General features: G+C 41.1%; 1 protein-coding gene across 1 annotated transcript in view; it reads right to left on the bottom strand.

Annotated features, from left to right (window-relative positions):
• xpo4 (exportin 4) overlaps positions 1-15,587 on the bottom strand; it is a 60,656-nt gene that overhangs the window by 27,598 nt on the left and 17,471 nt on the right. The window contains exons 7-8 of the mRNA XM_038721168.1: positions 11,387-11,499; positions 5-162 (exon numbers count right to left, since the gene is read on the bottom strand). Of these exons, the coding sequence (XP_038577096.1) occupies positions 5-162; positions 11,387-11,499 (271 nt within the window). The remainder of the gene's footprint in view (positions 1-4; positions 163-11,386; positions 11,500-15,587) is intronic.

Raw genomic sequence — 15,587 nt, forward strand, 5'->3', positions numbered from 1 at the left:
TGACCCGTTGATCATGCTGAGCAGGCCCTCCACTAAGTGGGCCAGGTAGGAGATCTGGGCGCTCTCATCAGGGAAGACAGGTCCGTGCATGGAGGCCAGTTGGGCCAGGCACTGCAAAGAGTCCTGGGCCATGTCTGAGTCCTCACGAATCTTCCTATGTACCTGCAAGAGAGTGAAGAAATGCATACTTTAGTTTCAAGGTATGACAAAAGGAATCTTATCAACGGTAGAATTTATATGTCCCTCAGTCCTCAACGAACCAGCAGGTACACTTTGAACAAATCCTCCCTGATACTCATGACCACCTGCCCGACTACAAGTAATCATTAAAACACTTTTTAAAATGGTGACAACTTTGCCTCACATGGTTTTGTACTGTGAGAGCATATGTATGATGGCTCCACAGGAGGTCAGGTCACCTACAAAGCAGCAACCTATTCAGCAGCACTTGATAATGAGGTAGTTTAACCCCTCTCCTTGGCTCATCTGTGCCAATTTGTAATGTATGTATATATTAAACTGTGCTGACTTTACCATTTTCAAAGAGTTGAATTAGTTGTGTTTTCTTACATAAGTTATATTTTGTGTCTTGAATTGTGTGTTTAAAATCAAATTTTAAGTGTTAAATATTTTAACTTAAACGTGTATGCAAATTACTGAATGCATTTTTGTCTAAACTTTGGACAGCTTAATCTATATAAATTAGTTGTAAAATGTAGGTGCACCTTAAATAAAAACTTTAAACCAAAAATTGAAATTTCTGTCAGATTTTTTCCCTGAAAAGTTGAAGCACACAAGTCATGATTCTGACATGATTTCACAGAAAGCTTTTATTTTGTGGCAACATGCACACGCTTGTGATAGTCAAATTAAACTCAAAGTGCCTTTCAATTGACCAGAGAACAAAAATCTTCCATTATGGCACATGCTGGATTAACAACCATGCAAATCATGGAAATTATCCTTCATCCTTTAAGTGTTGGCATACCTGATTGATCTACTGTTGTTACCACCAGTAATATTTTCCTTATCATAAGATTTCTGCAGTGGTCACTAAATTAAATTGAAGACTTTTTTATTACCACATAAAATGCATTTAATACAGTTTAATTGCCATGCAGGTCTAAGAATGATGTCATATTTTTGACAGTAATTTCCAATTGTATATTACAGTAATTCCTGGTAATATCATTAATCAGTTCTGCCACCAACTTAGACCCAGATAAAAGACAGAAAACTGTTATGCAATGTGTTAACCAATTACATAGTATAAGTTAATTTAAGTTTTAGCAAATACTGACACATTCCCAACACAAGTTAATGAGCTTACTGCGACTAGCAGTAGTGACAAGTGTTTGCTACAGGTCTGATTGAAACTCCTGCATGCACAATCACTATTGCACCAGTCATAGGTGTATAACGTCTCCTGAAAGCCCCCAATCACTTAGAAAATCTGACCTAATGTTACAGTCTACGGCAGGTAGGAAAAACATTCAAGACCTACGTAAATGAAATTCAGGAATTTAATACCATCTAAGACCTTTATGAGGGAACTGAACACAGTGATTTAGAAGATTTTTCATTCCCCGCAGATACCCTGAGATGAGCAGAGATTTGTGTCCAGCCTGTTTATTAGGGATGCACCGAAATGAAAATTGTTGGCCGAAGCGGAAACAGAATATGATGAAAAAAGTTGCCAAACACCGAAGTACATTCACATGTTTTATACTTTCTGTGAATATAATCAAATTAATCTTATTTCCATCCTGTATAGACACCTTATTTTGAAAACCGGACGTTGTCACATGTGTATCCTCACGCTAAATTCATCAAGTCCGACCCAATTTGATAAATAATGTTGTATGTGGTTCTTATATTGCATAACATGAAGACTTCATAGCCTCTCTTCTTGTAGGACTCTCATACTGCAACACTTGTCTTTGTAAAGAGAGAAAATGACAGGATAAAGTCGCTAACCTGCCTGTCAGCTTGTACTGGTCTGTTTCAGTGGCTTGAATATGTGTGCACTCCACATTTAGGTGCGGCTAGCTTAATCGCCTTCTCACAAACGAGTGACAGAAACACTCAAAGCAGGTCAGACTGTTTGTTGCCTTTTCTGAGAAGTCAGCCACAGATGGAGTGGATGTGCTGACAATTCAGCAGAAAAGTGTCTGCAAACAGTGATTTTTGCGTCTTTCTCGGACACTTTAAAATGCTTCCACACGGCCAACATGTCAACGTAATTGTTCGGTAAAATTCTTTTGACTTATTAGGCTGAACACTGACAGTACTTTTTTTTGCTATTATCGGCCGATTCATTTCGGTGACCGAACATTCGGTGCATCCCTACTGTTTATATGTCTCTGAAAGGAGAAACAGGGACCGGATTCACATCTCATAAATACAACATGTGAAAGAAAATTTAATCTACAAGGCAGGATTGATACTCACTGCTGTAACCCACTACCCAGCAAGCTGAAGCGAAGCGAAATGGCAAATTGATTTTCAACACGTCTGTCTTCAGACACTGTGACCCTGGCCTCAAACAATCACTGAGCTCGTCTGAGCCCACAGACAGCCTCAATCACACCCAGAGTGGAAGGATCCGGCTCCTGAGGGAAAAGATCTGCTAGACTCAGTCTCATCTCAGTTCTAAGCTTTTGTTCAGTTGTGGGATTTGGGTGTTTTTCCGCGCAGAGGTGTCACACTCCCGACAAGAGAAGAAGCATTGTTGGTTTCAGTTGTGCACACACACACACACACATACAGCAAGGTAGCAGCAGTAAAGGCACTGCGAGTCATCACAGCCTCTCAGCAACATGTTTCCACTAACTGTACTATGTGGACGTCTGGAGCTCAGCTGCCTTCCTCCTGTGAGCTGTGGCTCTCATCTCAGCCAGTCCGAGCTCTTTTCCTCTTTCTTCTTCTTCTGCCGTCTCTTGAACTGTCATCCTCTTAAATCCAGAGTGAGTGCTTCTTCTCCGGCTCCACACTCTATGCCAGCGCATGGCCCTATTGCAGAAGCAATCAAACTTTTAACCTCCCTCTCCTTGTTGCTTCTTCCTACTCCTCTCAAATCCTCTCTCCCGTTCTGACTTCCTCCCCCCCCCCCCCCAAAAAAATTCTTTCCCTCTGCCTCTCCCCACTCCTCCCTTTTCTTCTCTCTCTGCTCTCCAGCTGGGGTGCCTGGTTGGTCGTAAGCCACGCTGCTGGGAAGAGATCTCAGATGCTAACGTAACGTAGCCACCATAGTCTTCGTTGCTGCTGCTGCTGCTGCCCCCTTCCAGAGCGTGAAGTCATCCTCTGGAAGAGCTCAGCGAGAGGAGGGGGAGGAGGAAGGGGTGACGGGTGAGCGAGAGAGAGAGAGAGAGAGAGAGAGAGAGAGAGAGAGAGAGAGAGAGAGAGAGAGAGAGAGAGAGAGCCAAAGGATTGAACAGTGCAAGCTCTGAAAAAGCAGCTGCACCAGTGAATGATCCATGCGATGCCAGTAATGTCATTCGCCTTGAGTCTGACTATAGTTAGAGATCCACAACGTGTGTGTGTGTGGGGGGGGAGTGGGATGGACAGAAGGAAAGACAACAAGGCACAACAATATGTAACATTTTGGGCATGTGGATCAGATGACAGTAGATTGCACACTGATTAATAAATGGATCTGGTATCAGCAAAGCATTAGTTGCTGTTCTTGCTAATTCGGTGCTTATTAAATTATAATAAATAAATCAGACAACGCAACAAACCCAGATTGGTGTTTCCCCTCTCGTGAAACATCTAGCTATATTGGAGTTGATTGTGTCACACCAATTTCAGGAGTTACAATATCCCAGTTTAACTTAATAATATAGTAGCTCATGAAAAATATGCTGTGCTGATGAATGAAGGTCACACCTGTTATTTAAATGTGTCAGATACATATTTAATCAACATTTCATATCTTCTATTAAAATTTTTTCCAGGGGTGTGAACATTAATTAAACTACAACTGAAAACTGCAGTGTTTATGCTGTCTGAGCCACAAAAGCTGAGTTTAGGTATGTATAACTTTAATTACTTAGAAATGTTTAACCTAAATCCATTCGATAAGGGATTCGAAAGAATAAGGATTTGAAAAGCAGACCTGATACCGGATTCAGATCCAATAAAATTCAACGTCAACCTTATTGCAGACACGTTTTGTTCTGTGCAAAACAAGTATCACTACACAAACCCATTAAGCAGAAAGAAAATAATTGGGGAGAAAATAAAAAGGTAATGAGGAAGAGAGCCAAGCATAGAGAAACAAAATATAATGAGAGAAAGCAGAGGGAAAGAAAAAAGCAGGTAGACAACAAGGTGAAGAAAAGACGATAAAGAAGGAGATGAGAGAGAGAGCAAAATTATAGAGGAGGAGAGGGAAAGAGGGAAGAGGGGAGTGAGAGAAAGAAAGGGAGGGAGAATGAGCAATGATATTTATAGGAGACAAAGCCTGGTGTCTGTTTCCTCTGGGGGCTCACAGGCTCATCTTTCTGTTTTTTTTTTTTTTAAATCAACACTGTGCTTCCAACTTATTGTCTTTCGCTCGCTCTTTTCCACCATCACTCCCTCTCTCAGATTGGGTTACTGTCAGCCTGCAGGCCAATTTAGAAGAGAATCAGCCTCTGCTGCAGCCTCATCAGTCCCTGCACTCCACACTGATTGTGTTTACTGGGTAAACACAAAATTCTTTACTGCGCGTGCTCTTGTACTTCTATCTCTGTGAGGACTAGGGATAGGCTTCTACTAAAAAGTATAAATTTTATAACACAAGTGTGATATATCATAATATACAGTAGCACATTTTCTGGAAAATTCAATTGAAAAACTATTTATCGATAAATATCTAAAAATGGATGGATTAATCTGGTAACTGAAATATTGAAAATTAAACTATTTTATCACACTGATGCAACAATGCTTTAATACTGACATAAATTGAAAGTGAGTCCTTTATTTGCAACATAACCCACAATGGCCGAATACAGTGATCTCGCAAAATGTCACAGACTTGGTTGTTTGGGTTAACAAGAATCCCGCCGAACATATGTTTTAAGTTTATTGTCATAGTCGTATGTATTATGTTTATTTTCCCTATACAACATGGCTTGACTTGAGCAGGCCTTCAAGACTTGAGGTGGAGTCCCATCAGGGCCTGTAGCTTTCTGAACTTTGACAGGTCTAAAAAATAGTGCTGGGCAATGATTAAAAATTGCAATTAATCGCCTGATTTTCTGCAATTAATCGCATAGTTATTCGCCAAAATTTAATAATGAACTCTAAAGTAGTGTTTTGCGCACTTTTAATTCAAATGCACTGCTAATATACACAAAAGTAAAAGCATTACCTTTACACAGTAGCAATAAAATATTTATTGTAAATCTCAACTTAAACATTAAAGTAATCAAATCAAATATAAAACCAAAGCTATTTGCCACTGCATTACCTTTTATCTAGCTTGTTAAAAAAAGTTACCATCATAGTCCAGAGCCACGATCATAACATCATAAAAAGACTGAGCAACAGGTTAACATATATTGGGTATCAGCAGAAACATTTTTCTTTTATAGGAGCAGCATAACCGTCTATGTTCAGTAGCAAGTATCCCTGTTAGAGTGAGGTGAAGTGCTCGAGCACAAGGCGTAGCAACAAGCAGGCGCTTTCCCATTAAACTATCGCGGTTGAGTTCGCCTCACGCACATGCCCGCTGCCGAAGTTAAATTGTCTTGATCTTTCTGTACGCAACGCGCAGCACTAATCATTGGAAGAGAGACCGATCCTCGCTGTTTGTGAGTTTCCAGAATCTATTACTGTTTACTGTAATAGGACATAAAGGCGGGAATTTGCATGGCAGAGCATCCCCGCAAAACTAGATTTAGGCCTATCAGGTAAAGTTATGTAGCCTTTAATTTAAAATTAAGTTAAATAGGCTACAGCTGTGTAACACACAGAAGCCGTAGCCATGGTTACTCTGCCGTTTACTTGCAGAGCATTTGTCTCCCTTTCCGTTCACCTGCGAGAACCTGTGGGGCCAAGCGACTACGCTGCAATTTTAATAACGTTCCTAAGACAGAAATCTTCCTCAGTAGTAATCAGCATGCAATGTGTAGCTATCCACTTCGCTGTGGCATTTGATCACTTGTCTTGCTATTGTTTATCTACTTCTCCCACACGCTGCATCTAACGTAGTCTGCCGAAGCCTCCTTCTGCTGCTTGTTTGGGTGGGTGATTTGCAGGCTGATCAACATCCCGCCCCTCCTGTGACCCATGGTTTGCCTGTAGCCTATGTTTATTCAGAGTCAGTAAGCAACGGAATAATAACGCGTTAACTTGCCCAGTCCTAATAAAAAAGTTTATCCAACTCCCTCTCTGTCACTTGCAACATACTGTCAAAGATGCAGTTTGTGCATCTTGCACTGGTGGATCAGACAGTCTTAAAGCATGCATAAACAGTTTAGCGCATCAGTTTATCCCAATATGGTCTCTTGGCATCTTTACCCTATGCAGACCATAAAGAGGCCCTCTTGTACAAGTCCACGTCTGAGCCATAATAATAATGTTATATCATGCTTTAATTGTATTCCCTACAATAACTGTTTATGTTCTTTGTGATACGGGTGATTACTGATTGTGAAACTAAATGGCGTGCAGTCGGCGTATTAACATTCATTCACTGTAATTTAGAGCAGAAGGTTTACAGTAGAGATTTCTTTCTAGATGTGAGTTACTGAAAATAAGCAGTTAACTGAGCCATTCGTCAGCTTGAATCGCAGTTGTTTTGGTCTCCATGTGGTATCACTGTAGTTGCCATAGCCTGAACTTGTCGATGCAGTTTTGAAGAGGCTACATGCATAAGCTCTGTATTGTTAACTGCAGTGTATTCCGTTAACATAAAACTATAAATTCAACTTTAGGCATGTAGTTGTGATGGTTAAGGTTAGCGAATGTAATAAGGTCTGTGAGGGTCCTCACAAGTATTGAGGTACAAAAGTGCGGGTGTGTGCTGTAGCGTTTATTTATGTAAATTTGAAGATGCTTCTGTTTAAAAATGATTTGTGTGAGTGTGTATGTAAGGACGTTTATACTTATAGGTGAGTGGGTGGATGTGTATTACAGTTATGTACAAAGTGTGTGATAAACGCTGGGGTATGTATGTTCATGTGTGTTAGCAGTGTTACTGTAGTGTGTATGCGATGAAATTAACCAGAAGCATCCAAACGTCTTGGAGGCATGTATGATTGTGTGTTTGTGTGTGGGTACTCAATCACCATTTGATGCCGCTCTCTAACCACTCAGGGCCAAACAGAAACTAAAAACCCAGAGAAACACAAACAGAAAAAAAGAAACATACTGCTGAGGCCAAAATTACAGATGCCTTAGCTTGAGTGTGCTTTTTTTGCGCACGTTCCTTTTCTTCTGTTTTTTGGGAATGGATATGTGTCCTATGTTCACAGGGTGTTAAATCAACATCATTGGAGTTTGGGTTTATTCTGAAGGGGGCCAACAATCACCAGGGTCATTTTCATTTTCAATCTACCATGGCCCATTTATCCCCAACCCTCCTCCTGCAAACTGCCTCCTCGTCTCTATCTCTTTTCTTTGTCTCCCCCTTTATTCTATATTTATAGCCCCTTCTATTTCTGCAGCTCTTGTTTCACTTTCTCTTTGCTTTCTGTTACATTGCGGGCCAGAATTGACTCTTTGAATGGCTGCTACACACTGCATAATTATTGACCTAATTTCCAAAATATGTGCTTGTCCTGTAAATTGAGATCCTGACCTCAGGCCTGGTTAGGACCAATGGCCATCAATAATGATCTTGCTCCAGCACAATTATTATCAGTGAACTTGACCTGAGCTATCGTTCTGACATCAATCATATCTGATATTTAAAAAATCTTGATGGTTTACAGGACCTCTGGCTATTGGTTCTATTAGGGTACTGTTAAATTCATTTTTATTTGTTATCCTGCTATTACAGGCAAACTCAAGTTTATTACAACTTAGTTTTGGCCTTTTCTATCTTCTTATCTTTTCTATCAGCTATGATATTGCACTTACCATCTTAATTGCTGCTATCTGGGAAAATGGAAATGTTGCTACAGCAAAGGCGCCCTAGTGGGCTTGGGATTTAATGGGCAGATCTTGAACCACACTTTTTTTGCAAGTCATTCACCATCTCTCGCCCTCATTGGATGGGACCAAATGGACCAAAAAATGTAATAATCTTCACAAAAACATTGACATTAAGGTGCAGCAGGACAAGAAACACAAGCTGTCAGATGATCTGACTTCTTTTTTGTGATGTTGCTCAGCATTTAATATATTACCAATAGAATTAATGGGTAAAGCTACAAAAATAAAAGCAAACTAATCATTCTGAATTGTCTTTTACTAGGAGTAAAAAAAACAATCCTCTGACTGCAGACACTGACAGTCTGCTGTTAACTCACAGCACTGATCAGTAAGGGAGCCCTGGAGCCATTTAATGGGAGACTGACAGACACCTACCCACAGAGGGACGGAGATTCCCCAGAGCCCCTCAACAGGGTGACGAGTGTGTGTGTGTGATGGGTCGGTTACTGTGGTTGTTAACAGGGGCCCCTAATCCTGGGGCCAGGCTCTAATCCTGCCACCGGTCTGCTGTGGACTGTGACCCTGATGGCACGTGTCTCTAAGTACCAACTCTCCACACACACACACACACACACACACACCGGCCTGTTACACCTCAAAGCTGAGGAGACACAGCAGCTGAGACAGCAGAGGACCCCATTCAATTGAATAAACACATACATACACCCACACACACTATATGGAAACACAACACACAAACATACACTACACAAAGTCAAATTTGCACAATCCAGTAGAGACAGATATGCATCAACGCATACAAAAATGCACACAACACAACCCGGAGAATGCTGTAACACACACACACACACACACACACACACACACACAGACAGCTGACAGTGCCACAGTAGCCTTACAATAACAAACAGTTGAGCTACTAGAAATACCAGAGCTAGAGAGGAGACTGGAGGCCTGGAAACTGAAACCAACACAAAACACATCCTGCAGATTCCAGCAGCAAAGAGAACTGACTGAAAAATGACAGACATTTTTATTCATGTGAAACTGCTGGGACTGGCCAATCAAATCCTTGATTAGTGCCCGTGTGCTTTGTAGGGCAAACCTCTGATTACAGTCGTACAGTTTAGAGCCAATTACAGTCATTTGTGATTGCTTTGAGATTTAAGTCACAACAATCAAAGTTTTTCAGCTGCCTAAAAAAAAAAAAAAAAAAAAAAACCCAAAAAAACGTACTGTTAATTTTCAGGCACAGCAATGAAAAACTATAAATAAGCATCTGCAGATTGAACTACAAAACACAACTACTATTTCACTGTTCTAAACTGTTTAGCTTTGTTTATTTTCACTTTAAACCAGCTGCATAACAGAAATATACACTTAGGGATTTAGAAGATATTTTTATCACCTAAAGCTGAACAAAAGATGCAAATAAAAGTGATGAGGTCCTTTTCCACACAGAAACACCACTAGTTATTTTTCTTTGGGGAACCGGGGGGTAAAATATACAGCCTTTTATAAAAGCAACAGCAGCAAGGAAAACCAGAGCTTCCCTTGAGCATCTGTTTAAGAATATAAGCACTAAATAGAATTATCACAAAGACCTAAACCCCATAACTAACCCCTACTTTCTGATAACATTGTCCAATGTCGGATAAACGCAAATTCAGTCAATAAGTTTCTGCTTCTGTAACTGAACAAGAAATCAGCCAGGTAGTGACACTACTTGGAGTTAAATACTGTGAGTGTTCATCACTATTCTGCAAACCGCTTCTTTTTACATCAAAGTACATGTAAAGTTATTTTACCACAACACGAAAGACCCAAAATATATGCCATGTTAGGCCTTACAAAAGGTAAAAATGGTGCTATAAAAGAAGCAGAAAATATTTAGCACCAGTGGAGCAACATTTGGTGGCAAGCAAAAGCCCAGACTCTCCTTCAAACAGACCAGAAAATACAAACTGATCTGTTGTCCCTTATGTTCTGATACTAGTTGTATTTGAACACACCTCAAAGACTATAGCCAACAGTGCATTGACCACTGACATGTTCAGCACCTGCATCTGAGGCAGCAATAATATTTTCATGACATTCTTTAATTATACAGTGAGAGCGTGATTTACGTTGAGCTTGTGGAAGAACAAACTGCACAAATCACAGATTCACTAAGCTGAACAGTCAGTCTAAACATGCTCTCAACATGCTGAATCATCCAACTAGTCAACGATGTCCATGCTATCCTACTTTTAGTGCACATCAGGGCCCAAAGGGCTAAGTGAATAGACCAGTATTTGGCAATGTGCATGCAGTTGGTATAGTTAGAGTAGTGAATCAGTAACAAGGTGTAACTGCAGAGTGGCCTTTCACAGAGGTCGTGTATGTGGTTGGGGACGTGAAACGGGTAGTGGAAGGTAAAGAAGCAGAGCAGTATATGGCAGTAGGCAGCAGACAGGCAGGATAATGGAGCAGTATCTGGCGATGGGCAGCCAGAAGGCTTGGATGGATGCTGAATGAAAGAGGAGCTGACCGGTTTGTTCCACACTTCCCTTCCACACCGTTTGCTTAGCCAGCGTGGGCCACCTCTTTAAACACACAAGTCACTGCACAAAAATACACATTTACTTCACCGGGCGGTCCTTTGGACAGTAACACAATAACACAACCCCACTGCAAAGCACCCATAAATCTACTTAATGGTGCGTCCAAAACACCCACGACACTAGTAAAAACTTAAAATGTGCCAAAAAAGACGAGGTCAAGAGAAATTTCTTTGCCCAACATGAAAAGGCAAACTGTCTCTCTTTGTTTATTATAAATAAACCACCATGTAGAGGTCAGAGGGAAAAAATGAACAAGAAGAAAGGGTAAAGCAGGACACAAGGAAGCTCTGATGGAAATGTGTGAGACAGAAGAGCCTTCACTTTGGATGAATAACCTGAACAGCGACCTCCCTGATAGAAAGATATGGATGGATGGAAAACAGGACATATAGACAGACAGATGTGGTGAAGTGAAACAAAGTACATCTGAGAGCAATGCATCTGCAGGTTTCCTTTTTCATAATGCAGTTGAAAAGGAAATGAAAGACCGATTTCTTCAGCAAAACAAATGTAAAACCGATGTGACCTGGACAAAAATCACACTTGAAATAAATGTGCAACAAGAAAGCCCAACTACAAAACTGGAGACATTAAATCCCTTTTTTAAAAATCTTTACGTAACCTGCATATACTCTGAAAAGGATAAACACATCAATGATGGACAGGATACTCACTGTGAAGAAGAGGTCCATGACGCGGGTGTCCAGCAGCGCTTCCCTCCAGGTCTCCGTAGGCTTGAGCGTGACGTTCTGCGTGGCCTCGAACATGGCGATGTAGTGTCGCCCCAGTGACCCGTCGGCAGTTAAGGCCAACAACAGCATGAAGACGAGGAGGAGGAGGAGGAGGAGGAGGAGGAGGAGCGCCACACTCAAAAAACACCAGCTCCTGTCACTAAGCTCCCTCTAAATGGGTATTTTGGTGTGTGTGTGTGTGTGTGTGTGTGTGTGTGTGTGTGTGTGTCTCTCTCTTTGGTTTCTGGCTGGCAGCAGAAACTTGTTAGCTAACTATCCCTCTCATTAACGCCGTCAATCTTTATTTCTTCTCACCCTCCCCTCTTTTGTTTTCTTGTCCTCCCTTTCTTCTCTTTCTCCCTAGTCAGCTCTTCATCTGCCACAGCTTTCACCGGCAGTAACTCTTGCCTTTTTTCTCACCCTCTTTTCCACTTTTCCTCACCTCCTTACTGTTTTCTCTGCCTTGTTCCGATCGTTACCCTCTTACTCTCTCTAATTCCCTTCTTGTCCTCTTCTTCACCCCTCTTCCTACCAGCACTCCCTTGTTGTGCACACTCTGATTTCTCTCCTCTGCTTCCTCAAGATCTTAAACACACAAGACTGGATATCACTGCAGCCAATCGAGACACCGCGTTGCTCTGCCTCTTTGTCCACTCCTCTACAAGACGTCCTCGAGACTCCTTACTGCCCTGAAACACTCCCTCTCCCTCCTCAGCCAATCACTTTGTCTCTCCTCCCGACTGCTTTCCAAGACCAAAGCAAGACTCTCTTTTTGCCCCAATAACATATCCTTCACTTTAAACCTCCAACACACACTTTCTCTCTTCTGCCAATTGGCACTCTCTTCTCCCTCTTGATCACTTTCCAAATCTTTTTCTTTATCCTAACAAGATGCCTTCTCTCCTTGCTCCCATAACCCACTTTCGCCTGATTTAAAACTTTGTCTAACCCTTTCTCCGTGCGCCCACAAGACAATGTCTCCTTTCTCTACACCCACAACAAGCCTTTTCACAAACCCACAACACACACTCTCTCCCCACGCAGCCACAACACTTCCTGTGTTTCAAGTCTCCTACACACACCCACATGTGTTTTCCTTAGCTCATCAAGAGCAATCCCCGTTGCTCCTTCCACTCTCCCAAAGGAGGCTTTTCTCACTCCTCACCCTTACAACCACACACACACACACACAGACTCTTTCCTCAATCAAAGCATCTTACAAACCCTCGCTCTCCCGTTCCCCTCTCTCCCAAAACTGTTTTTCTCCTTGTCCTTACAGCATATACAGTTTCCTGATGAAAGCTTCATGCTGAAACAAGTCAGCAGATTTGTCAGCCTATCGATTACAAATAAATGTACCCAAAAGATCAACACATGAGGGGATTGTTTTTCCATTTTTGTCCTCTGGAATGTTGGCCCTTTTCCTGACTTTGTTTTGGGGAAATACAAACACACAATCTCTCTTCACTCATGACAAATGATCAAAAATCTTTTTCCACACACTGTCTTCACTTTTCATTCACAGAGACTCTTTAACGTGTAAAGATCCCCTAATTGACCCTTAAATAGCTTTAAGTTTAGAAAAATCATCTTATTCCACTCAATCATTTCTGCTCTCAGCTCAATCCCATGTTTTTATGGCTGCATATTTATATTAAATGGAAATATTTTAGATATTGTTCATCATTTCATTAATTTGTTTCTCTAAATTTTAACCTGATTTATTTGGTATATTTTATGTAACTGTTTTGTAACTTTTGAATCTCCAATGACAATAAAATAAAGTTCTGTGGGTTTTAATGGCTGCACAGCAGCAAGTACATAATGACTGACCACTGGTTGATCAGTGAAGTTTTCCAGGAGGGAGTTATTCTCCTATACAGGATATTGGATAGAAGATTTCTAAATACATCAAATATGACTCTCTTTCAATCACCCACACAAAAAACATAAAAACACACACAAACCGATATCACTGCCCTGCGGCTCAGTGACAGCAGAAGAAGAAACTTCCAGAGGAATGTTTGATCAAAGCCAAACAGCGGCAGAGGCTGTCGAGGTCATGCATTCCTCCGACACCAGCCCACAGTCACTCCCCATGCACACACCCCACCACAACACACCACACCACACTTTTCGGCACAAAGGTTGGCACCTGTCTAAGGGCTGTGTGTGTGCGCATCCAAAGCCTTGCTTTCGGGCCTTGTTAAAAATAGTCGTGGTGAGGCAGAAGACCTCTGTCTGAACCTTTGAGAAGAGAGAAGGAATGAGAAAGAGATTGGAATAAGTAAGGAGGCCGCTGCAATATGACTAACTGCATGTTTACTTGTTTTATCCCAGTGTTTAACTATTTATTTCTGACGGGAAACTATCCTGATTTCTTTTTAAAAACTTTCTTTATTCTTTCACTTGCTTTTAACTACTTAAGCCTGCAACTTTCATGTTTGTCTTGAAGCGGTTTTCACAAAATTAACCAAGTTAAATGAAAAGTTATAAACTGACAAGGGATTTGCAAGGTAAAAGCAAAACATAAGAACAGAGAGAGAAACAATGGAAAAAATTAGTGAGTGCATATTCGGTTCTGCAACAAGTGGGACTGACCAAGTCCTTCTGCCTGCAGACGGAGGCTGTCTACGCAGGGAGGGACCACCTCGGTGACAGAGGTTGTCCAAACCCTCCTAAAGATCATATGACTGAGACAAAACTCACCAGAGACCTCAGGAATGATAACTACCCAGCTACTTCAACTATTTTACGCAGCCGGACAGAGACATAAAATGGGACCGACAGGTTGTGACAGCAAAAATATAGAAACTCTCTAAATAACGGAGAAAACAGGATCCCTGCAAATTTCATTAACACTGATAAGAATATTTTGAATTAAGAGCTGAATATAAGAATATCAGAATAAGAATACCTGATTGTTAAGTGTTCACTCAGTGTAAGTGCAAGCTCTTGAATTCTGAGGAAAATCTACTTGCCGAGTTGACAAGTGAATTTACAACTTCAACCATGCTATCCACACAAAAAAGAAAAAAGATGGACTGCGTGCGCGTGTGCGTGCGTGTGTGTGTGCACATGCCTCCAGGATGAGTAATGTGCGCAGAGTGACTAGGACATGTGGCTGTGGTTTGGTGGGTTTTTAAAAGACATCACCTGCTACTATCTCAACCCTTCCAGCAGGCTCAAGAATAACTAATGTGACACGTCAATTTTCCACTGGAAAGATAAGAGGGACTGACAGATAAACAGACATATAGGCACACACAAACACATTCAACTGACATAATACACAGCCAAAGCAAACCACCGACCACAAGAGTATAAATTAAACACAAGTGAAAAGATTCACACACCCTTAGTTCTCACATTCAGTTGCCAAATATGCAGCCAGACAGACACATAAACACACATTGTAATATCTTAATTAAGACCAGCCACCAGTCAAACGGCAATAAAACTGCTGATGGTAGGTTTGTCTGATACACCAGTTACTTTGGCAGAGAAACAACCAGCATTTCAAACTTAATTTCCTGCCCTTATTCTGTTTAATGTGTAAAAAGTAAGCCGACTTTTTTCGGCTTCACATCTTCAGTGACAGACACCTGGCCGTCCACTATTTATGGCTTTGTATGTGAACCTTAGCCCAGGTAGTCTGCGTCAATGCACAGCTCTCCACTTCAAAGCATGATGGAACATAGTTGCAATAAAAGTCCGTCAGTCTTTCCTTCATGGGCTGTAATTCAGCGTGCAATGCTAAGCATAAACTAACCACATGACTACAAAACAGAAAATGTGGGCTGAGCCCTTTCTGAATTTTGTAAGAGAGGCTGAATTATGTGGACCACAAAACCAAACAACAAAATGTGTCAACGCCAACATTTTAATTGTGTCATCTTTGTGGGTTTGTTCATTTTGTTACCACATGCTAACAAAAATGGACTAGCTATTAATTAAACTCCAGTGAAATTTACAGACAACTTGGTCAACGCCCTCACATATTTGATTTGTGTCCCTTTGTCAGAAACCTTATAATAACAAGGGTGCTTCGAGCTAAAAGCTAACATCACCATGCTAAGACACACACAATAACAATGCTAACATGCTGATGTTTAACAGGAGTAATGCTTACCATGTTCACCAT

This window comes from Micropterus salmoides, unplaced genomic scaffold (genome assembly GCF_014851395.1).
Source record: "Micropterus salmoides isolate LMB-PRFRI ecotype aquatic unplaced genomic scaffold, ASM1485139v1 Ms_hic_scaffold_15, whole genome shotgun sequence".
In the NCBI taxonomy this organism is placed as follows: domain Eukaryota; kingdom Metazoa; phylum Chordata; class Actinopteri; order Centrarchiformes; family Centrarchidae; genus Micropterus; species Micropterus salmoides.